The following is a 24,294-nucleotide window of genomic DNA, read 5'->3' as shown; positions in this document are numbered from 1 at the left end:
CTGCTTTATAAATCCCTTATCCTTTAACTTGCATGTAAGAAGTGAAATCGGTGCCTGGCAAGCAGATACTGTGTCACACACTCTGCCGTCCGAAAGAACCTGCCTTCTTTTCATTTATTGGAAAATAGAAAATTTTATTATAGATACCATCTTATAAATCAGGAATTATTAAAATATGTATAGGTGAGGCATTGGGAAATTAATTATAGAAGATAGACGTGTGATGTTTTGCATAAATTTTCACTTCCTTGCCAAGAAGAGCGCGGAGGGAAGGGCACAGCACACACGCCCTTGGCACTGGCGACTCTGGGGGCCCAGCGCTGTGTGGCCACCCATCTTCACGTGCCAAGTGTCCCCACTGGCAGGTAATTAATTTGTCGGGCCTGGTGTTGGAGCCTGGTGTGAGTTTGGGCGCCGGGCTCGTGCCGAGGTGAGCCGCGGGGAGTGGCGGTGTGGCCCTGCCATAGGTTCCGTTCCTGTGGAAGAGCAGCTGTGTGTTTCTTTAAAACTCCTTAGTCACCGAGTGACAGAACGCCTTGCTGTAAGTGCTGCCCGCACTGGGTGCCGCGGGGTGGCGAGTCTCTCTGCTTGTCCCCAGTTGTCCCGGCTGTCCCTACCCTTCTTGGACTGCTCTGAGGTCAGCTGGGATGCACTGTCTGAATCCCAGGGTGGAGGTTCTTGGATCCAGGTGGCTAGAGAGGTGCTGACCACAGGGCAGTGGCCATGGTGTCGTGGATCTGAGCGGGAGCCCCCTGGGAAGAGAGCCGCGGCCATGGCCATGCCAGTGCCCTGTCTTGGTGTCCCTTTCCTCTCAGGACTGCCCAGGACTCGAGGGTGGCTGTCTTCCAGGGGCATGTCTGCATGGGAGGGAAAGCTCCTCTTCCAGCAGATATTGACGGGGCAGGGAAGGCAATGGCCGCTTGCCCTCGGTGTCCAGGTTCAGTGCTGCCTGAGAGCCTGAAAGGTGGACGGGTAGAGACCTCTGGGAGGGGAGGTGCGCAGGCAGAGGGGGAGGCGGGGTTCCTCCTGGGATGAAGGCTTGGGAGCGTGTGGCCGCGTCCTCGGGGTGCACGCTGGGAGGGGAGGCGCTCCCTGCTCTCAGGTTGCTCCTGCGTGGAAAAGGGTGGAGAATCCCTGGGGGTGGCCGCAGGCTCTCAGGCTGGGCACCCGTGGGTGGCGAAGGGCCACCTTAGTGCAGTGCGGATGTTTTAAAGGACCTTCCCTTCCCAGAGAAGGCGGAGCTGTGGCCAGAGCCCTGAGGAAGTTCCAACCTGCCCAGGCACAACCCCCCCCCCCCCCCCCCCCGCCCCGTGTCCCTGCTCACTGCAGGGAGCACTGGCTGCGGGATAGCAGCCACAGAAACCCATCGGTTAGGGCTTGATGAAGTTGTTACGGATTTCTTTAAGAAGACCTTTTGCTGTCATTGTGGCAGGGAACACCATAAATCCGGTTTTATAACCTGGGACAGAGCAGTGTGCCCTGCAGAGCTGCGCCCGAGGGCCCCCCCCCCCCAGGTGGGGAGCAGCATTCTCTCAGATTGGGTGGGCGAGGGACACCGTGTTGTTGGCAGGGCCTTCCCCTCGGAACTGCCGTGAAGCATGTTTGGAGAAGCAGGCCCGGTGACGTTTTTTGTTACACATTTACTTTAGCCACAGCAGTTGGGGCTGTTTGGAAATGGCTTTTAGCTACTATAAAAACTAAAGTACCCCCTCCCCACCAAGCAAAGGGCCAGCACACCCTGGGGGAGCGGCAGGTGGCACGGGCTGCCGTCCTGGGCTCTGCGGCTCCATGCTGCTGTGTGGACTGTGTCCATCCAGGCCCTGCCCGCTCACTCGGGCCTGCGAGTCTTGGTTGTGTGTCCTGCTTGCTGCACCGTAGCAGGCCTCTGCCAGGGGAGGGCAGCGAAGGCTCTGGACAGCCAGCAGCTGCCCCCGTGCCCTGCCGCCTGGCCTGGCACCATTGGGCTGCGATTCAGTGACTCCTGCCTGCAGACCTCACTGCTGTTCAGGCAGGATTCGGCCAGTGGAACCAAGGGTCCCCAGTGTGCGCGTCCCTCAGGCTTCGGTTCCAGGTCCCCCTTTGTTCTCTGAAGCTGTTTTCCAGTGAGGCAGCAGCATAAACAAGCCAAAGGGCCTCTGGACGTGCCCACAGCAAGGCCTCTGTCTGGAGCTGACATCAGCGGTCTGCTTATTTTCTTAAGATGGCGTGACTCATCTTCCTTGCATAGGAGAGGAGGTCTCTGGGTGAAAAGTGAAGGTCCATCTTTTCAAGAACTGGGTAGCTGAGAGACCTCCAGGGCAGTGCTGTGGCCACGGAGGGAGAAGAGTGCTAGGGGCACACTCACTCTCCTCTAGCAAATCAAACCCTGCAGCCATTTTAAGTGACAGAAGAATTTAACTTTTGGCCAGAGTTTCAAAGAGATTATCTCTGCTGAAATCATCCGTGATGGAAGCCTGCCATAGAGAGAAATTCAGAGTTACTAACTTTTCTAAACATAGCAACTTCTTTTTAAATAGAAAATGAACACAATAAGAAAAATGGGCTTTCCACCAGGAACAGACCCCCCCCCCCAGCCCCATCCCTTCCTGCTCTGTGCCCTGGGGCGGGGCAGGGGAGGCTCTCCTAAGACCTTAGCTGAGATGAGAACCAGGGAGCCCAGGTGCCTGCTTTCCTGATGAGGAGGGGTATCTCCTGGTGTGCTGGGCCACTCGCCCACGGCTGCCGTCCTGGTCCCCTTCTTCAGAGCCTCTGTGATGGACGGTGCAGGTTAGTCGGGAATCCATCCCTCCAGCGCTGCCTTCTCTCCTGGCCTGTCGCTGAGATGGTCTCCTCTCAAGACACGGCTGGACCAAGGTTTCCCAGTCGAGGACCTCGCGGTGCAGTGGAAGGGTGGCCGTGTCACTGGCTGCTGGTCCGGCTTCTGCTGGCTTTGAGAGGCAGAGCACCCTCCATCTGGAGTGCACGCTTTTTTGTTCTCCCTTCCCTCTCAGCTACATCATGTTTAATTTGAAGTCTGGGCTCCTTTGGCAAATTAGCAATGAGAGCGATTTTGTGGGGATATGTGTATGTGTCATTAGTTTCCCTGCAAATTAATAGCAAGGGTAGGGGTCAGCCGGGAATTTTCCACTCGACGGCAGCTCCTCCACGCAGACCTGGTTCTGGATTTTGGATGGCCACAGCTGCTTTCGCCACCCTCTTCCTCTAGGAACTGCCTTTTAATTAGTTTACCTCATAGCCATCATTACAAACATTACTGCCACCCCTCCTTGAAATAGAATTACTGTTTCTACAAAATATCCCAGTGACATCTTGCACCACCGCGCACCGATGGAGGGGTCACCCGATGCAGCATTTAATCATTAGATCACCTCCATCCGCGTCTCCTAATTAGAGTCCTTACAATACATTTTTATCTGGTAATTAGCTGAGATTGGCTGCTTCCTCTGCGGCTTATTAGAGCCAGCCCAGCAGTGGGTGTGAATCACGGTGTCATTTGTCAAGCCTGGTAAACCCTCTCTGCTCCCTTCTGGCTCGCTGTTGATTTCCACTTGCTACCCACACTCAGAAGCATCCAGAAAATTCCACCTGTACCTCTTTCTTGGTGCGCTGAGCTAACCTGGAGGGATGTTGTTTCTCTTTGTTGCCCTCTGTGGTGGGATTGGTGCAGGTCTTAAGAGCTTTGCAGGAATCGAGTCCTTTTTGCATCTGGTGTCACTGTGTGGGGCTCCTCTACTTTTCTTGGATGTTAGCACCCAGAGGGTCGCGCCAAATGTTCATGAGGTTCGTGTTGGGTGGTTAAACTAGGAGAGAGGCTTGATGACCTTCCCGAGGGAGTCGGGAGGAGTGTGTATTTCCCAAGGACATTGGTTTTCTTGCTGTGTTTTAAGCAGTGTGATTAGAGTGATGGTCTTAACCTGAAATGTGAAGTGGAGAAGCAGAGTGAGTCAGAACTGCGAGTGTCTGGGCTATGGAAGCGCTCTGAGGCCAGCGGCTGTGCCTCCTTCCGCCTTGCAGGCGCTCAGAGATGTTCCCAGGCTTTCACTAGATCTTGTCAACATGGGCATTACAGGAAGCAATGTTTTCCCATCCACCAGATGCAGGAGGTTGTGCAGAGGGTCGAGAGCTGTATACATGTGTGGTTTCACTTTGGTCCAGGCCGGGAACATGGACAATTGAGGTTCTTTCCCTAGGCCTTGGTTTGCGTCTCTGTCACGTGTGAGTAACAGCACTGTGGGTCTTGACGGCAGTACGGGAACTCGGTGGAAGCACCCCAAATCAAACCTCAGTGGAACTCAGTGGAAGCACTGGGGACGGCTGTCTAAAGTGCGAGTTGCTCATGTGGCCAGGACCTTCCCGAGTCCCGGCTGAGCAGCGTCTGCGTGACAGAGATGTGTATCTGTGAGCTCTGTGCACTCCTGCCCTGGCCCGTGGCTTCCCCTGGCGTTTTGCATACCGCCTTGGCTGTGGTCAGTGGTGAAAGGCAGGGAGAGGTCAGGCTGAGTCCCTGATCCTGTGGCTGCCCTCTGCACTGTTAGCTCTGGTCTGTAAATGCGGGTTACAGTGTCACCATTCCGGCACCAGAGAGGGCAGCTGTTCTGCCCGTGCCCAGTGGCTGGGTGAGTAGCAGTGGTAGCCTGTTCTGCTCGGGCATTGGTGCAGGGGTGTCCTGTGGCTTGCTGAGTTGACAATCAGACAGACCAATAGCAGACACTGAGCTCAACCTTGCAGCTCCCAGCAGCGGGCCTGTATTTCCCGTTACTGTTTCTTTAACGATATCATGGGATCTTTGTTTGTTTCCCTTGGAACGCCCTGGACACATCAGATGGGGTTCTCAGGGTCTCGTTCATTACCAGCGTACGAGCAAAGGCTGGGTCTTCTGCACACTTGGGAACGCCCTTGGGATCCGCTCTATTAGCATCTCAGGGGAATCAGTTTTAGTACCTTTCACAGATAATCCTTGTGCCCAAGACTGACTGTACTCATGGTGAAATGGACTTGTGGTGGGTGAGCTGGAATCTGGCTCGAGTGTGGACCTGGGGGAGGCACTCTCTGAGCCAGCACCGCAAGAGGCTGGGGACCACCACGCTCTCTCGCATCGCGGGACTTCGCGTTTCTACCCCACCCAGGGTTTGTCACAGGTAGATGGGAGTAAAGGAAACAGAACAGGGTGGGTTCACTGCCCGCCCCCCCCCCCCCCCACCACTACTTCCAAGTAAAATTCCCTTGGGAGTACACAACTTGAAGACAAATCTCTCCAGAAGTCCTGGGTCTCCTGGGCCGCCATCTTTTTCAATGAACAGATTCCAGCCCTGGGCTCGTTAGTTAGAAAGCTTTGTGCGCAGTGTTCACTGAAGGGGATTCTCTGCCGAGCCTGGGAAGCCAGGCGGCCTTCTGGACCTGTGCTCGGTGGTGGACTCGAGTGTCGTCCTGCTGGCCGGAGGACGGGTGTGAGCCTAAGAGCCCATTTAATTTAACTCAAAGCTAATCTGAAGAAAAGCACAGCTCTGCAGTTGTGCTGGGAGCTCAGGTCCATCCCACCTGGTGTGGTCCGCCAGGGCTGTGTTTCACCCTTTGACGGTCTCAAGGATTGACCAGGGTTGGCTTAGGTTGCTTGGCTGGGCCACCCTTTTTGAACCTGTGCATGATCACTTTCCAGCCTTGGGGATACACCTGGCTCCTGGCCGTTCACAAGCATCTCTGCGACAATAGTCACAGGAGCCCTCGAGTGAGCAGCGTCCCTCTAAATGGTCTTCTCCCCACAGCTCAATCTGGTGTCCAGCGTCACGCTCTCCAAGTCCGCCTCTGAGGCTTCTCCACAGAGCTTACCTCATACCCCCACGACCCCCACCGCTCCCCTGACTCCCGTCACCCAAGGCCCCTCCGTCATCACCACCACCAGCATGCACACGGTGGGACCCATCCGCAGGCGGTACTCGGACAAGTACAACGTGCCCATTTCTTCAGGTAAATACTCCATGTTGGCCTTGCTTGGGGTTGTCGCCTGCAATTCTTGCCGAGCGGCTCCTTTTTTAAAAAGTGATGATTAATAGGACAATGATTCTTATTTAGCAGATATTGCGCAGAACCAAGAATTTTATAAGAACGCAGAAGTTAGACCGCCATTTACGTATGCATCTTTAATTAGGCAGGTAAGTAAACAATGCAGCATGCGAAATCACATACAAAGGTGTGTGTGTACATGGATGTATTTATTGTATTGATGAAGTAGATTTAAAACCGTTTAGTATGCCACATGCTAAAACCTTTTCTATAAGGTTTTTAAAAACTGCAATATATAACATAATTGCTTTTGATTAAGTATTACAATACGATGTGATTATTAGGAAATTCATTTCACACAACAGTGAAAATGAGCCTGTTTAAAGATGGCAAGTCAATTATCACAAGCTACAGTAATCTCTGATCCCTGGAATTAATCTGAGCTCTAAATAATTACTGAGCTTTAATCAGCTAGTGAAATGTTTTGCATTTCTCTTTGATTCTGCTTTATGAATGACTAATAAATTAATATTTCTGTACGGAAACAGAAATAAAAACTCAAAACAATTAGATAATTCCATTTTGAGTTTTGCTATTGAACTGTTAAATACAACCATTAATCTTAGATCATTCTGTGAAACAAACCTTTCTTAGGCTCTGAATGTCAGTGATTTTATACTTTCAGGAACCTGGTTAGTGACAATTCTTGCTGATGTGGTCATAAATTACCTTCTTCCCGTAACTTTTGCTTCGCAGGCCATTCTCGAATCTCCAGAAAAGCAGCTCACGCTGAATGAAATCTATAACTGGTTCACGCGAATGTTTGCTTACTTCCGGCGCAACGCAGCCACGTGGAAGGTAAGCCTTCTCCGGGCCTAGAGCGCAGTGACTGGGCTACTGGAGAGTCGCAGAGCATCCGCTCTATAGGAATAGATGGTAAAAGGGTTGCTTTGTGGTCGAGGTGCTCAGATGGAAGGTTCCCATGACTCGGGCCGCACAGGTGTGAGTGGCCCTCCAGGGAGACCATCTGTCTCTGGTTGCCCCATGCGGACACTGCCAAAGGACTTACGCACACCTCCCTCTCTTAGGTGTTCAGCCTCAGCCAGCATTTGCAGAGAGGCCGGGGCAACCTGTTTTTCCAACATGAGGATCCTACCTGCCTGGAGGTCAGGCAGCCCTAACCTCCATTGGTTAGGTCAAAGCTCACCAACCCAAGTACTTGCAAATGGTGCTGATTAGAGAGAAAGCACTGCTTTATGAAGCCGGTCTTGGGTAGCTCTGAAGGGAACAGACTGTCTCACACAGGGTCACGTTGTTCATAGGGACCCAAGGAAGAAGAGCAGCTTCTGAGGTGCATTATGACACCGTGTGTGGCACACATCAGCAATGCTTGGGGTCCATGGCTCACCCCCTCCCCTGTTGGTTCAGGGCTCCCATTGGGACATAGTCCCTCGTATTAGATTAGGCCCCCTTTTCAATTTCCTGGTGCCTGTTGCTCATAGAAGACAGCTAATACAGTCTAACAGGCATCTCTATACCTGGAATCTCGTTGATCCCTGCAAAATAGACTGTTTGATGGAAACATTTTAGGATTTTTACATATCACTCGTCGAAACACGACGGGATTTATGGGTTGCAGGGAAAACTTGCTTTACTTGATATGTATCCCTTCCCCTCTGCTTTCTTGATTCTATATGGGAGGAAAGCAAAGCCAAACAATGTATCTTTGATAAATTAGCATTTTAAAAAAAAATCGTACAGTTAACTCATGACACTCGTGAGTGCCGAAGGGAACTTTTCGTTCAAAATCTTACCTTTCTTTCACTTGACTTGGGAGATAAAACACAAAGGATCTTGAGCCCCAAATGCTTTTAAAAATTTAGGGAGTTAGAAGCATGAGGCAGACATTTTCTTCAAATTGCCTTTTATAAATTACCAAATGATGAAATTTAAAAACAGTTACCAGTCGTGAATATAAATTCAAGCTCAGATCTAACTTTTTCATTTTTGCAAAGTGCAGGGAGAGGTGTCATTGATACAGACAGCCCTAGATGAAGTACTTAATGCCTCAGATATGCACACTGTTCCCTCTGTGAGCTCTGATGAAATGCCCAGATACCAGGTTAGGACCCAAGAGAGCGCTTTCTTTTTCGAAAACTCTCGGTTACTTGTTGCTCTCTGCCTCAGTGTTTGTACGGTCCCGGAAAACGGGGCTTAGGTTCTGACTGGGTTGGGCAGTCAGGCGCACAGCAGCCTGTGATGTGGGTTGGTTTCCCATGCTCTTTTTTAAAGGGAATTTGGCTTCATGTATTTAGCGTCTCTTCCATGTTGTTTGAGGAGACTGCAGCAGACCGTCAGTGTCATGTGCTCGGTGGCACTTTACGTGCAAAGAAATTTTTCTCCCCCAGCCTAACTGCACCATGCCACGTGACTTCAGGGAGCTTTTAGGCAAACCTATCACGATTTTTTTGAATCAAGGATAGCCTTTGATAGTGTTAACCCTCACGCTAGTCAATACGTCTGGGAGTTTACCCTGTGGATGCTCCTTATGAGCAGGCCATGTCACCATCATCCCACAAAACAGCTTATTATATTCAGCATATACCATATCAAAAATGATTCTGGCTTGAATTCACCGATTATGATCAGCAAGAAATTAAGGATCATTTGGAGAGCGCATTTTCCAGGTGGTGGGAACGATGGCCTTACCAGAACAAAGGGGCTTGGGAAGAGGGGCTCTGCCACCCCAGCTGAGCTACTTCCTCCATGACAGGGGTTGCTCGGTACTTACTCGGGCCCAGGAAGGGTCATGGCTCTTGAGTGGAGACCTGTGTGCACGGTACATTATACACATGCAAAGTCTCCATCAGAAATGACTCCTAACATGGGAAAGAAACCCTCATCTGCAGCCGTGTAGCCTTTCTCCCCTGACTTGATGGGCAGCTGCTCTCGTTTACAGTGGGGAAAGTAAGGTGCTGCTCACCCCTGGGGTTTAGTTCACCTGATCCTCTTGGCCTTCAAGGTGATGCCTCAGTGGTAACAACCTATTAAGAATCTTCCCTCATCAACTTGTAGAGGCTCTGAGAAGGCAAAGCTGCCCTGGACTTCACAGCGTTTCATCATGTAAAGAGGATCGTTGCATGCTCAGAGTTTCTTATTTTGAAGTCACGGTGACACTATTAATCCAGAGCCACTTGTAGGGCCTGTTTGGGGCTCCTCCGCCTTTTCTGGTTGGATAGTGCCAGAGGGGAGACAGAAGTGCAGTTAAGCCAGTCTCCCTGGAGCACAGGAAGGACCTCCCGGGGTGGGCGGCAGCTGGGGAGTGGTGTTCCCGTGGGGACTGTGTGGCTGAATGTACTGTTTCTGGAGTCTTTTCTTACAGAAATTGTAAATGTTCTCTCTCTTATACCTGCTGCAGAATGCAGTGCGCCATAATCTTAGTCTTCACAAGTGTTTTGTGCGAGTAGAGAACGTTAAAGGGGCAGTGTGGACGGTGGATGAAGTAGAGTTCCAAAAGCGAAGGCCACAAAAGATCAGTGGGTACGTCCACCACGTTTGACTTCTGCGCCCAGCTCGGACTGTGCTAACTCGTGTGACGTAGAGGCTTTGGCTGCGAGACGCTGTCAGACCACAGAACTGGTTTCACGTTGTCTCAGTCAAGGGAAGCAAAAAAGCATTTCACCCTCCTGTCGTGTGCCCCCGCCAGCCCCGCCCTGCTTGCTGGTCTGTCGCATCCCATGCTAGCGTGTAGGTGCAGCGCATATTAACCCTCACGAGCCATTCGCCTATGCTTATCGCGTTTTATTTTCTTTCTCCTGTCCCCTGTACTGGATGTGTGTCCCCCCCGCCCCGTCCCCTTTCCGTGCCACTCCATCTCCTTTGCCGCTGCTCCTATCCCAGGGTGCCATTCGCACCAACCTGTCACTGCATAAGTGCTTTGTCAGAGTAGAGGATGAGTCTGGGTCCTTTTGGACAGTTGATGACGAAGAGTTTAAACGTGGCCGCCATAGTCAACGAGGCCGTCCTCGCAAGTACTGCCCCGCTGCAGACTCTGACGAGCTTGTCGCACAGTAAGAGCCTTTACTTGCTTTCCTTTTGTTTTCTGCTGTGGCTTTGGCTTTGCATGGTTGACCCATCCCATGGAGTCGTGCATTTCACCTCGTAGCAGTGCCGCAGCTTCCTGCCAGGGAACTGGCTTGTGTGATGCGTCCATGTCCTCTCGCTTCTCTGGATCGCCAGTGCCTTGAACAATGCTTTTTTGACGTCTTTGATGCAAATTATTAATTGTATTTTGACTCAGCAGCTGACTATGATTTATTTTTTGTGGGACCCATGATTTCTACAAGTAGAAAAGTCATTTAATGGGACAAATTTCTTATTTGCTTATCATAACGTAGATAGTAGCGAGCGTGGCGGGGACTTGATCAGGTGGCCCCTACCATGTTTCCTTTAAGGTGCGAACACGGACAGCTTCCTTTCCCCTCCGTGTGTGCTGTGTCATTTTTTAGTAGTTCTGGGAGAAAGTCCAGAGCTTTTCTTAAAGGAGTTCCTGGGCTTCCTGCTCACAGGCATAGCACCTGTGCCATAGGCTTCTGCCCGGCCCCCGCAGGCATTGTCTGTAGGGCTTAGGTCCTTAGGATGCTTCAGAGTCCAACTCTGCCCAGGGCTTGCTTCCCAGCAACTAAAACTTTGCAGAGAGGTCTTGGGAGGGAGTCCCCACGTCTGGTAAGCCAGAATTTTATACCCCCTTGCCTTGAACGGCATAGGCTATCGCAAGAAGTATGTGCACAGCCCGGCTTTCCAAGTTGGTTGGTGGGGGAAGTTTCTAATTTGCAAGGCTACCAGCAAGCTTAAAACGGAGCTAGGAGCTCGGGGCTGGACTGCAGTTAACTCTGAGTCTCTGTTTTTCTCACGCAGTAACCCTTCCCTCATTAAAAACATGCAGAGCAGCCACGCCTACTGCACCCCTCTCAATGCGGCTTTACAGGTAAGATGGATGGCCCTCCCGAACACGCGGCTGAGGCACACGTCTCCCACACTCATTGCAAAATATATTAGCCTCGCTCTAATTAGATATTAAATTTTAATTCCGTTAAACTTTTTTCTTAAGTGCACAAAGCATTGTACTCCCTGGAGGCACACGCATCGGGCTGCTTCAGCATTAGCAGGATGCTTAGCATTTTGAATATTGTGGCAAAAAAATTAAAAGTTCACTTATTAATATTTATCAGCAGTATCATAATTTCCATCCTCTTATTTCAGAATTTCACTTGAGGCAAAAATACCACAAGTGTAATTACTCTAGCACAGCTATTAGTGTGCGGGATGATAGGCCACCGCATCACATGACCTTCTATTGTTCACGGGTTTGAAGAGAAAGCTGAGCTTTGTGTCCCTCCTCCTCCTGGACAGCCGCAGCATGCTCTCTGCTTTGCGGGGAGCATCCGGGTTTGTTTGGAGAGCAGCCTTGTCGAGGCTGGAGGCCCCACATCCTCCTCTTCACACGGGATGCCTCTCTTTCCTTCATCCTTGGACGATGATGGAGGAGACCTTACGTACATCAGGTGGGCGTGAATATTGGGAGCCTGTCCCTCCTCCTTTCCACTAGCACCAGTTTTTCAACACAAGTAAAAAGAATAGTGGGACAGTATCATGTTTTAAAAAATTACTAGAGCAACATAATGCATGGTATACAATTTACAAAATAGGACAGCAGAATCCACTACAGAAATAAAACATGGGACTCGGGACAGATTGCATTATGCTCTGAAAAAGGAAGTAACTAGGGGTAACGGTAAAGCTCGTATTTATAGACTGAGCCGCCCCGAGTGCCTGGGAGGCAGACGCCGGGTACTGATGGACTTGGGCACCATTGCTAAGCCCATCCACTCTTGTGGCAGAGGTGCCAGTTTCATAGGTAGGAACCTTTAAGTCTATATTACAAAAAAAAATTTGGACCCCAGCTCCCAAGGGGACATGAACTGCTGAAAAAAACCCTGAGGCAGGAGTCAAGTGTGTCTAACCTGGTGGGATGGTCAGAGGCTCAGCTCGCCTCTGCAGGTCTTGGAGCCCAGCACAATCAATGCTTACCATGGAGGGTGAGGCATTACTTCCAGGAGCACATTCTTGCAGCCATTTCAGTTTTGACTTTACTTCTGAGGCATCTTAGCTAGCACTGACCCTGCAACTGGGGATTCTCCAGACACTGGACTGCCGTGCTGTCTCACGGGGAGTGAAGAGGGGTATCCCGCTGCAGCTTGCAATGCTACTAGTAATTTTGCCCACTGCTCTGGCCCAAAAAGTCAACACGCTATATTGCAAGAGACCCGTTTGAATAAAAGTACTTAATGAAAATTACTTAACAATAGGACAGTGGGGAATGGGGATCACAATAAGTTTACCACACTAGGAAGGAAAACCAGCGTGTTCCCCCTCCTTTTTACCTACATTGAGAAGTGGAGGGCAGTGGGATGGGTGTGCCTGCGCTGCGAGTGCACCCCTACCACGCGCTCTCCGCCTCTGTGGTTGGCTCCTACCTTCTCAATGCCAGGATGTCCACCGGAGCCTGCACTCCTGCATGAGAGCTGCCATGCTGGATTGATTGTCTAGGATGGAAAGCCAGGCACGGGGCAGTCTGGATAAATCTTGGTGTAATTACCAACTGCCAATTTTTCAGTCTGTCCCCTTGAATAAAATGAAAAGCCACCATGTCACAGCCACCCCCCAGTGAAACCAGTACAGGGACTTCAGTGCAGGGGACAGCATCCACCCCAGGGGTAGGGTAGCATTTTCCCATTTCTACTTTTTTTTCACTGACACTCATTTGGAGTGATTTTGTCACCTTTAATATTGGTTTTCATAGGCACCAAACATAAATGGGATTTAAAACTTCCTTTTGCCAGATATTGTTCTTTCATCCTAAAATCACAGGTGATTGGCGTGAGTCCAAAAGATGACTCCATGTTCCTTTAACCGGTTCTCAAATTTCACTAAACAGATTCAAAACCCATTAAAACAGGAATGGTGGGGGGGGGGGGGGCTAAAAATTGATTCCAATTCTATAATCCCTTCCTTTTCTATAGGATCTAAGAGGTAAGTGTTTATGGAAGTCCTCATAAATTTGAGCGATGCAGCCAGAATAATCTGATCAGATCTCTGATATCCAATAGCGGAGTTATCAAAATGGATAAAGAAATGAAAATTCCATTATATTCCACTATGATCTGGAAATATTCAGTTTCTCTTGAAAAAAAGGCATCAGATATAAACCTCCCATTAGACAGCCCATGGCCACCGCAGCACTGGGTTGGGCAGGGCCAGGACTTCTTCCCCAGGGCCTCCCTTGGCGCGTGCCCCAGGCGCTATGGAAGCACAGCCCCCCACCTCTTTGACACCTGCGCTCCAGTTCCCTGGCAGCCATCTGCAGGGTGCCCCCGCCTGCATCTTCACGCGCGCTCTCTCATTGGTGGCAGGCTTCGATGGCGGAGAACAGCATACCTCTATACACTACCGCTTCCATGGGCAACCCCACCCTGGGCAACCTGGCCAGTGCCATGCGGGAGGAGCTCAACGGCGCCATGGAGCACACCAACAGCAACGAGAGCGACAGCAGTCCCGGACGGTCCCCTCTGCAAGCCGTGTGAGTACTGCCTGCCCCACACGCGGCTCCTCCTCTGGGCGCTGTGTACCTGTCCAACAGTGTCCGGAACCCAGGTAGACAACTGTGTTCCTAGAAGAGTTGCTGCCATCCCTGTAAACACGGTTGGCGCTGCACGCAGCAGTGCATGGGACACGTGGTGCGCATCTGGCCATCGGTTGAGACACGCTGTTCAGGTGTAGCCCTGGACCTAGTGGAGAGGAGAGAGGTGGTTTACTTGGTTGGGTGAGAACTGGAATGGCAAACTTGACGCCGCAGCCTTATTACCTAGCATTAATGATGGCACAAATGAAAGGCGGCATGATTTATAGATTGCTCTTAAAATATCAAAAGGAAAATTAATAGGAGCATTACAGCAGCAGACGGAGGGTAATGAGTGCACACACGACAGGGGAAGGGGCGGCCGGGGGCCACGCTGAATGGGAACGGCAACAGGCCCAAGCCACCCAGGGGCTCTGCTGTCCCCATGGGTGGGGGGCTGAGTGGGGAGAGTTCTAAACCAGAGAAACGAAACCACATGACTGCAGGTGGCTGGAGCTTCAGAATGACAGTCTCTCCCTTTCAGCGAGCTTCCTTTGTGGCCCACTTGAAGGGGACTCGATGTTGGCAGCATTCTGGTGGCTCCCAGAATGGGCCATCTGCCCCCACATCCATGAGTTACTGACCAATATTGTATTTTAAGATGGTTTGAGTGACAGGAGAAGTTGTGACCTGTAGCAGTTAGCCACAGAAGGAACTGGCATCTAATGACCAGCGTCAGTGCCCTCTGCCATGGTAACTGCAGGACGTGGGGGTCAGAAATGTAGAGTCCTAGCGTTTGCATTTCGTGCCCAAAGTGCTCTGGCAAGGCTGGGCAGCAACAGGAGCAGCTCTTCCCACCCCCTGCGCAGTGTTTGAGGAACGTTGGTCCCTCACACGGACACTGCTGCACTTCACCCTTCTAGAGCAGCCTGCTGTTTGAGTCGATTGTTACCACACTCGTCTTCATCTTTCAGTCATGACAGGAGGGTTTACGCAGATATTAAGAAATTCAGAGCAATTATAAATTGGCGTACAAGCTACCTCAAGAAATGCCCATTAGAACAAAAACTCTGTGCAGATGTTGAGAAACAGCAGGTTCAAACTCCAAGGTTTAGTTCATAAACATTCCTGTAACTCAGTGCAAAGAAAAAGAGATCTGATGACGCTTCCCGGGCTGGGTTGAGAATGGTGCTCCCCGTCATGCAAGATCAAGCAACTCCGAGTTAACCCCAGTACTACCAACAACCACTTTTCCCCAGTCAGCACAACTCTTGTGAAACGAAGGTTTCAACTGCTTGGAAACAATCCCAGATCTGTAGGAAGAGGTGTTGCTCAGATCTCGGGTGCCTGCGTTCGCTGGGTGTGCCTGAGTCAGCAGTAGGTCCTGTACCGTCCCTGCCCTGGGCACTCTGTGGGACCCTCTTGTTCCCATTAAGAGAATCCCATAGTGATGTGTTTACTCTTGCCCAGTGTGCATTTCTGTGCACTGAGGCGGATTGTTTTTTAAACTGTTCCAGTCTATTGGAATAAATCAAGTCATCAACTTTACGGCAAGGCTTAGAGGACCTTGTGGGGACAGCAGTCCAGCTGATGCCTGGTGTTGAAAGCAGTCATGAGCCTGTGGATGTAGGGCATTATACTCTTATCCTCAGAGGAAGTAAAGAAGTTGCAAAGCAGAATTGGGTTGTGCCATGTGTCCCCACCAGATCACAGTGCCTGAACCCCAGCCAGCCATGTCCCAGAGGGGAGGCACAAAGGAATTGCTCAGACGGAAGAGAAAGCCCAGGTTTGCACCTGCACTTCACCGTTCAATGGAAGAAGATGCTGAAGGTGCACACCAGCTCCAGAAGACACGCGGGCATGAGTGTGAGGCCTGGGCCTTAGCGGCTGGGTACCTGGCAATCTCTACCTCTGCGTTTCTGTTCCAAGAGCGCTGTAGCCAGCGCCTGCCAGTTCCAAGAAGCCCTGTATCTAACCTGGTTGTGGTCAGGCCATCTCACAGTGGGTCTGATGGTTAACATTTGCCGCAGACCTGCTGTGTGTTACTCGGGTAGAACCAGCAGGGATGCCCTGTCTCTGGGGAAGTAAATGCTGAACTTGGGGGAAACTGTCTTCTCTGATTCTGTGAGCTGTTTTGTGGGGACCTTTCCTGTTTCTGGGTCTTTTTTCTGTGGAAGTCTACAGCGACAAGGCAAGACCCCCAGGAAGGCTCCCACGGTTCCTTTCCTCACTCCCCCAACCCAAAGTTTTCTATGACTTCATCAGATTCTGCTTTACAAACTCAAGAAGATTAATATCTCTGATACATTTTCCTACTGCGAGTCTTTTATGGTAAGTCTGGACAGTGACGTTTGCGGCACAGTACAGGGCTAACAAGCCTCGTCCAGCGGACGCTCCAAGGAGACGCGGTGTTGAGGAGGTCTCCACAGTGAAGATGCGGAACAGAAGCCTGCACTGTCGTCAGCGGCGTGCAGCTTGAGGGGGCCTGCGCTGGACCCCAGCCCACCACGCCGCAGACCAGCTTTTAAACATAATGCTCGATCCTGACGAGATGGAGTCTCGATGGGCTTAGCCCCTTTGGAAATTAATATCACAGTAAATCACAGGAGCCATAAAGATGTTTTAGCCTTTGCTCCAACAATTCCATTCTTAGAAATTTATCCCAAGGAGGTAAATCAGCAGAAGTAGAGAGATTGCATAAAAAAGTCACCATTTTTATCCATCAAACAGTTGACAGGGAGGGACTAGAGACGGCCTCAGGTAGCCTTAACAACCGTGGCTGAAAAGCTAGCCAAAGTCACAGCGCTCCTGCAGTGTCTGTGAGGCCCGAGCAGCCAAAATGGACCTTGAGTAGGGTCCAGCTAAGGACATCCATCAGTGTACTGGATTCTCGGCAGGAGAATACAGGGAATCCCACCAGGCAGACGCTTGGTTACCCTGCATTTTGCACTGGGTCGTGCACATCATAGAGCAAGGCCTGGGTCCTACGCAGACAAAGAGGACTCCTAAAAAACAAGACACGTAAAATGCAGTATGGCAACACTTAAGCCTCGTTTCATTTTGGCAGTGGTCCTAAAGAATAGGGGCATGGTTTTTTAAAGCTCTTTATCTGACATCTTGCCCCCAACCTCTCTGTATGCCATGCTGATTTCAGAGCCGATTGATTCTGAAGTCTGCGTCTTCCAGGGCAGTCCCAAGCACGCCTCTGTTTGTTTTTAAATGGTTCTGGGGGCCTTTGTTGCACACAGCATCAATTATTTAGGGAGCCAACCATCCCAGCACCACCTCTCCTTACTAATACTTGATAACGTCAATTAAAACAAAAATCCTCCCTTCTGCAGCCAGTCCCAGAGACGGGAGTTTTTTTTTTTAACTTGAATGGTTCTTTTACATATCAAAAGCCCAGCAACAGAACATAATTTGTATTTGCAAAGGATCTGTTGTAAATATGATTTACGAACAACACTTCTCAATTGTTATCAGAGTGGCTGTGTGTGATCACCCCAGTCCCCTTCGGGTGAACCAAGCTCCGGTCCATAATGAGAAAGTTGGCAGATCTCATCGAGGCCCGGTGTCCCCGTGGCCGCTACCAGAAAGGCCGCGTGTTTCGCCTTGTTTATGGCTGACAGCACTACTCTGATTGTGGCCCGCTTCCTTATCGTACTGTTGTGTGGAGCGAGACTTCTCCTCTCCGTTTGTGTTTCCTGGCAGGGCTTTTCTTGCCTTATTGACAGTTTGTAAAAATATGCATTAATTTGGAGTTTCAAGCATGTATCATGGTGTCTCTGTGCTGTGTTTGCTTGAAGTTGATTAATGATAGGACCTTGCTTGGGGTCGTCCTCTGGAGAGTTCTTTCACAGGTTCTGCATGTTAACTAGCGAAGCAGAGCACACAGCAAGCCACGATTAGCCCCATCTCCTGCGCTCTGGTCCCCACAATCCATCGCTGTTACGGATTCCCATTTCAGGGAATGATTTGAATGGTGGTGTTCCCCCACCTCCACCCCGGGGCCCACGCGGGCCCATTGTCGGACACTCGGGCTGGGGGACATTAGAAATACAAAGTCTCAGGCCTGCCCCCAGACCACCTGACTCACTGCTACATTCTAATAAGGTCCTGGGGACTGAGAGTACCATAGAGCAGGACACAAGCCCCCGGTCCGAGACCAGCTGTGGCAGAGCGGCACCACAGAACGGCTTTCCACACGGTCCAACATGGGAGCTGCTGGCCACACGGGGCCCCTGAACGGCAAAAAGCTCCCATGTGGGACAGTGTGGGCTCAGGGTGCGTCAGGCCCCACGTGCCCTCTGACCCTCTCTCTATTTCCCCAGGCATCCTGTGCACGTCAAAGAAGAGCCCCTCGATCCCGAGGAAGCTGAAGGGCCTCTGTCCTTGGTGACGACAGCCAACCACAGTCCAGATTTTGACCATGACAGAGATTATGAAGACGAACCGGTCAATGAGGACATGGAGTGAACACCTGGGGCGGGGCCAGCCCAAGAGGGAAGATCGGAGACGAGAAACAAAAACATGTCCAAAGTTTGCAGTGCAGTGGCTCTGCGTTGGCCTGGCCGAACAGGCTGGAGGAGCCTCACTACACTTTGGCAACTCTGAAACGTGTTAACTCTTAGTGCCATCAAGAATCCCATTTGGGAGTATTTTTGATTTTTCTACTTTTTGTTGAAAAAAGGAATTTGTACTCTGTGCGTTGGATGGACTCGTTTGGTACTTGGGATTTTCCTCTCTTCACAGTCAACATCAGTGTTGTAAATTTGCTAAACTGAGATTCACTTTTAGCAGCAGACTTTGAACTGCAGTCCTGCCGGCATTGGACACTGAGGACGCCGACTGAGCTTGCACACCTGAGCTGCAGACCACGCCTCTGCCAGGATCCAGGACTCCAGTGGACGGCCTGTTGCACAGTACCGCATGTTGATTATCACTGCCTTTACGCCTTTGGGTTTTTTGATTTTTTTTTTTTTTTTTTTTTTGCTTCCAGTTGGGATGGGGAAGGCCTTTGTGTGTGTATTGGGGGGCGGGGTTAAAATTATCCCAAACTTTTTAATGTATGGCTTTTTTTTTTCCTTCTACTTTACCATTTTAAGTTCTGACCTCAGGCCTCCACTTGGGCCCACGGCCTCTTGGAGGCTTAAAGTTTTCTGTACCTTGTGATGAATGTTGATAGGTATTTTTTATTACACAGAGCTGAATGTCATTTCTCGTTCGTAGTTTTCTGTCACTCATTCCATTTTCCTACAGACGCCACCACGTTTCTCTGAAGTCAGAAAACATTCCGTTTTGGTCTTTTTCCAAAAAGGTCCCAAATGCTGCAACTCTACACATGAAGGTCCCGTCACACAGATGGGACGTCCTGCCAGAAAGAGAATGAATGACAGAAAAAAAAATAGAGACACACTGAGAACAATGCAGACTCATTCCACAGAGCAGTATTGGGGTGGTGAGGGGTTGTTCAGAATTCCTTTTTTTTTTTTTTGAAAATAAGAAGCATCATTCTGAATAAATGCCACAGCACTGCACCAGCACAAGGACACAGGCAGGCACGGTGATGATTAGGCTGACCTCGTGGATGGGAATGGCTCTCCCTCCATGACCCCGTGGTCAGGGTCTGGGGCTCCTTGCTGGGATGACCACCGTGGGCTGCCTTGACTACAAAGTGACCAGAGGCCAGCTCCCCAAAGCAACTTTGTTGGAGGGGGGCAGTGTGGAGGCTGGATCATTGGAGCTGCCTGTTGGCACTATTCTGTTTAAATGCAAATTAGACTTCAGGTCGCTCTTGTTGAGGGCGTTAATGAGGACCGAGTTCATCAAATGCCGAAGTGTGTGTCTGGGAGGTGCGCGGCTGGTGTGTCACGATCACTGTCCCCCAGTGTGGAAAGCTGACAGAAGACATCAGGTAGACCAGGCTCCTGCAGGCCCTGGGCTTCGGGGGAGCTGCACCGGGCGTTCACAGCGCCACGGCCTCGGTCCTCCAGCCCGGCCACACCTCCGTCTGCACCCATTTCCCTGACATGTATTTATCTAGAACTGTAGCTTTTGTTTTTAGTTTGAGAGCCTTTTGGAGCTTAATTTATATTCTTTGTACCTTTTATTTCTAAAATTACCAAAGATATTACACAAAGGTAAATTATGTTCTCTGTTTTATGCTTTATCTGATGAAGCCAAATATCCTCTTATTGTTGATCAAAGGAGGTGAAAGGATTTAGAAGCAAATGATAAAAGATACAGGCTATTGCTAACCTGAGAAAGTTGGCCATAGAGCAGATTTAGAAGACCAAGTAGGTAAAGGAACCAAAGTTGTTACTTTTTTCTAGTTTTTCTTTTTTTCTTCTTCTTGTACCTCTACAGAGACCAAAACTCATCCTTATTAAGAAAAATTATGGGGCTACTGAAGATGAAAATAGGGCACAGTATTATAGTTGCTACAGAAGGAACGAAGTCCCATCTCAAAGAGCTGTGAGCGTTGCCACCGGAAGTGAGCATGTCCAATAGAGGAGACAGTTAAGCTGAAAACCAGGAAGAACCGAAAAGCATCTGCAATTGAACCTAGACCACATGATATCATTTCTAGAATTTTTTTGTTGTTATTTAGTGAGATTACATGCCATTTTTGTTTATGAACTGTGCTGTGATGACTGCATTAATTTTGGTTTATTTTGGCATAGATCCTCCAATTTGTCTTTATGTTATTTATCTTTTTGGAATAGGCTTTGGACAACATTTTTCATTTACTAAAATGAAAAAAAAAAAAAAAAGTAACACTCCTGTCCACTCATAAGCTTGGTACAAAAACGTCTTTGGCAATGACCTTGGAAGCGTCACTCTGCTTTCTATTTGAAGGGCAGTCTGTGGTCCCTCACGGCTCCCCCACTTCTCCAGGCAGCTTCGTGATGTGCAGGCAGTAGCCGGGGGGTCCCGGGAAGGGCCCCGTGCTTCTAAACGGAGTGGTTGCTGGTTAGTGTGGTATTCAAAAGAGGATAAAAATCTGGTAGATTAGCTCATTCTCAGCATGTGTAGCTAGACACGAGTAACGGTAACAGCATGAGAGACTGTTAGTACGCATACCTCAGTCCAAACCTTAGGAATGATGAAAACTTAAAAATACATTTCACTCAGTTGCACCTAGTTGTATGTCTTGCATGCTTAGTCTAAAGACTGTAGCAAAAAAAAGAAAAAAAAAGAAAAATTAGATTTTACATATCTTTGCAGGTATCATAGCCTTGCAGAAGAACCAACTGAAAAAGCAATTCTCAGGCTTCACAGCAAGCAAATGTCACTATGATTTCTACAGTTCAAATTCTGTATCCCATGGGGGTTCCGGTCGCTTCCTTAGGATGGGGCTTATTATGTTGTACATAAATCCCAATGTGTCTGTGTGAATCTTTGTCTTTTCTGGGGGAGGGCAGAGGGCGGTTCTTTTTTTAGATATTGTTCCTAAAAAGGAATAAATGCATACACCTGTTTGTCAAAACACCTTTGCTTTTTGTGCAACTGCTTTATATTAACAACAGAAACATCTTTGGGAAAAAACAAAAAACCTGCTGTATGTAATGGAATTGCAGAACATGCTGTACTTCCTTTGCTTTGAGAATATTGGATGACGTTTTCTGACGTGGGAGGGAGAAACTTTTTTTTTTTTTTTTTTTTTTTTGCTTTTGAATTGTAACATAGTTGATGAATTTTTTTTCCCCGTTATCATCGATTGGAGCATTTTGTACAGGTTTGTGTGTGCGTGGGTGCGTGTTTTAATCTGTTTTTTAATACATTCCTGTCCCTTGTGTTTTATCCTGCCACTGCCTTCCTGGCTGTCTTAAAACAAGTTCATACATTTGAAAAAAGAAAAAAAAATGTTGTTTAAAAATGTTTTCTCCTGCTGCAGTAAATATTTTGCATGATGAAATTCTAGGGTCACACTTTCAAAGTTTATCAGTGAAGTAGTGATTCATAATGGGGAGTGTTGGAAATATTTGAAGTTTTGTATAAAAAAAAAAAAAAAAACTTTACAAGGTGCCAAGATGTAAAGACAGTTTGTTACTTTTTTTTTTTCCTCTCCTCAGAGAAAGGCATACATTAGGGAGGGGGTCCCATGTGTCAGACTAAGGCAGTGTCAGGAATGCGGACTCACCCTACCTGTCCCTAGAGTCTGTCCCTGTAAGACGAGCGAGGCTGCCAGGCTGGACCAGCAAAGAAAAGAAACAGGTTATGCACTAAGAGTGACCGCCGACCCCGTCCCCTTCCAGCTGTCCTAAAAGGATGCTCCCAGTGTCCCCTCAGACCTAATAAAGAAAATCATGGATTCTTAACCTAAAATGTGACGTAAATCACTAGATCTTTTCTTTTTTAAATCATAAAAACAAGGCGACTTCATGCATATCTGCCCCTTTCCCACCCATCCCAGCTGAGCTGCCTGCAGGGCTCACGCGGCAGTGCTCATGACCACCCTCGATCTGTGCGGTGCCTTTGGGTTCCTGGCATCCCCTCCGGACGTTCTGAATGTTTTGCAAGTCGATTTCACCCTTGTATCCAGAGGAGGAGGTCTACAGCCCTCCAGGCGTCCCGTGGGCCTGGCAGCTCATGCCACCCTGCTCCCTGCGGGCGGCCGTGGTGGCCACAGCGCGGTCCGGACATGAGCGTGGTGCTCCATGTGTTCGTGCTGCCAGTAACTAGAGCTGCTTTGTTTTGTTTTGATAAGGCATAAAAGAAACTCATTCCTTGACATCAACTGTAATTCCATCATTCCATGTCTGTGGCTACAGACAATAAAAAAAATGTGGTGTAGTCAGTACTGACAACTGACACGATAGCGTTCTCAAATGCAATAAAGACGCTGGTTGTTCACACTGGTGCTCAACGTTGCCCCGGCCTACTTTGTTCCCCGACCCCTGGTGCTGAGTGCGAGGCACAGGCTGGGGCTCCTCAGCCAACTGCCTCAGAGCCGAGTCACCATCGGGCTTGGGCTTCTCGACAAGCTGCACCACCAGTCGAGCAGAAGCCCTTTCCGAGGATGAGATTTCCAAGGAAAGCATGCACTGGGAGGATTGGGAAGGAGCGCCGACAAGGGCTGTCTCCTGAGGAAGCACACTCCTATTTCTCTTCATCAAATTTTATAAAGAAAAACAAAATGTTTAATAACTAGCATTAAGAGCAAACTAAAATTTCAGAGGAAAGCAATTTCATGAATAATTCATTAAAATTTCACATCTGCAAGATTAGTCATCCAAATAAAATGCTAATGTCAAAAACATGCACCGTCTATAATATTCTCATCAAGAAATCTTTTTGCATATAATGATAAATGCTTAGATTAGAACAAATGATTCTATAAAAATATTCTATCCAAAGTGCGCTGGATAGCCGTGTTCGGTGCAGAAAACAACTCAGGAACCAAAATGTCCCAGAAAAACTACCTGATTTTTTTGTCATTTTAAAAAAATTCAGTATGTTTAAAAATTGTGCAGTTTCTCTTTAGTGTCATTCTCTCATGTATGTATGGGAAGGAATAATGAATCCCAGAATCGTCTTCCAGCACAGATTAAATTGCCAGTACATTGAAAACGGGCGCTTGAAGCAGCCACGCCGTCAGAACACAGAACCTATAACGTGTGGTTTCGAGCACATGAAACGACTCGCATCGTTGCCGTATCAGTGTGGTGAAGCGCCCACAGATGCTGGCAGACAGTGTTCTTGCCCAGCATTATTCTGAGAAGCCCGAAGGAAAGTTCTGAATGCTTTTTTTTTTTTTAAAAAAACAAGTAGAATTTGCTGCTAGGTTGCAGGTGAACATCCTCCCTTCACTGACAGTTACGCCACACTCTGGAAACCTCTAGTGCAGTGACTCGCAGGACACCTGAACCTCTCCTGGCTTCTGAGAACACAGTACCAGGGTCCCCTGAAATCCCGTAAGTTGTAGGTTTAAGCACAGATGCTCCCACAGCGCATGCCCACGCTTGGTCCTCTGCACATACACAGAAGGACCCAGACCCCTGAGAGGACGCATTGGTGAGGCTAGCCGGGGACACCCTGTGCTTTCCTGGTGTTTCAGGGCCGACCTGAAGCAGGAACTCTGGCACACTCCAGACTTGCCACTCCAATAAACAAGGCGGCAGACCCCAGAATTGATTCCTCTTTTAAATGGGGAACCTTATATATAAACAGCATGTCTCTGAAGGTTAATTTTACACAACGCAAGCAGTTTTCTAAAACTGTAGTCCCCCACCAAAAAAGATATGTCTTGATTATATTACATATGTATATACAGACTAGCAATCACAATTCATATTTTCATTGTGGTTAAGTCAAAAGTATTCTTTATTCAAATACAGTGAACTTTGTCTCAATCCTTAAGGTACTGATTGATGAAAGGTCTAACAGAGAATTCACACTGGAGAGAAATTAAATACAAAAACACTGTTTTAACTCTGGAACAATATTTGGATTAGAGAACCATCACTTTATATATGACCTAATTATTTATTTTTAACCAGTATTTTATTTTAAAAAAACCGTATGTCATCATATTTCCACTAGTTATAAAGTCACATTCGGTGCTGAATATCAAGACATATATATTCACCCAGTGTTATCAATAGCCTTTTGTT

General features: G+C 48.9%; 1 protein-coding gene and 1 long non-coding RNA gene across 7 annotated transcripts in view; one reads left to right on the top strand and one right to left on the bottom strand.

Annotated features, from left to right (window-relative positions):
* Foxp1 (forkhead box P1) overlaps positions 1-22,541 on the top strand; it is a 527,427-nt gene extending 504,886 nt beyond the window's left edge. For 5 of the 6 annotated variants that reach the window (XM_071605952.1, XM_071605953.1, XM_071605950.1 and 2 more), the window contains 7 exons: positions 5,763-5,964; positions 6,070-6,149; positions 6,757-6,858; positions 9,419-9,540; positions 10,918-10,987; positions 13,473-13,639; positions 18,010-22,541. In XM_071605952.1, coding sequence (XP_071462053.1) covers positions 5,763-5,964; positions 6,070-6,149; positions 6,757-6,858; positions 9,419-9,540; positions 10,918-10,987; positions 13,473-13,639; positions 18,010-18,154 — 888 coding nt within the window. In that variant the 3' untranslated portion in view covers positions 18,155-22,541. The remainder of the gene's footprint in view (positions 1-5,762; positions 5,965-6,069; positions 6,150-6,756; positions 6,859-9,418; positions 9,541-10,917; positions 10,988-13,472; positions 13,640-18,009) is intronic. The other variant, XM_071605954.1, reaches the window with a different exon arrangement.
* Positions 13,599-24,294, bottom strand: part of LOC114089858 (uncharacterized) — a 155,046-nt gene continuing 144,350 nt past the window's right edge. Inside the window, exon 3 of the long non-coding RNA XR_003582246.3 lies at positions 13,599-13,847. This is a non-coding gene — a long non-coding RNA (uncharacterized lncRNA). The remainder of the gene's footprint in view (positions 13,848-24,294) is intronic.

This window comes from Marmota flaviventris, chromosome 20, assembly GCF_047511675.1.
Source record: "Marmota flaviventris isolate mMarFla1 chromosome 20, mMarFla1.hap1, whole genome shotgun sequence".
NCBI lineage: Eukaryota > Metazoa > Chordata > Mammalia > Rodentia > Sciuridae > Marmota > Marmota flaviventris.
This window is presented reverse-complemented; position numbering and strand designations above follow the sequence as displayed.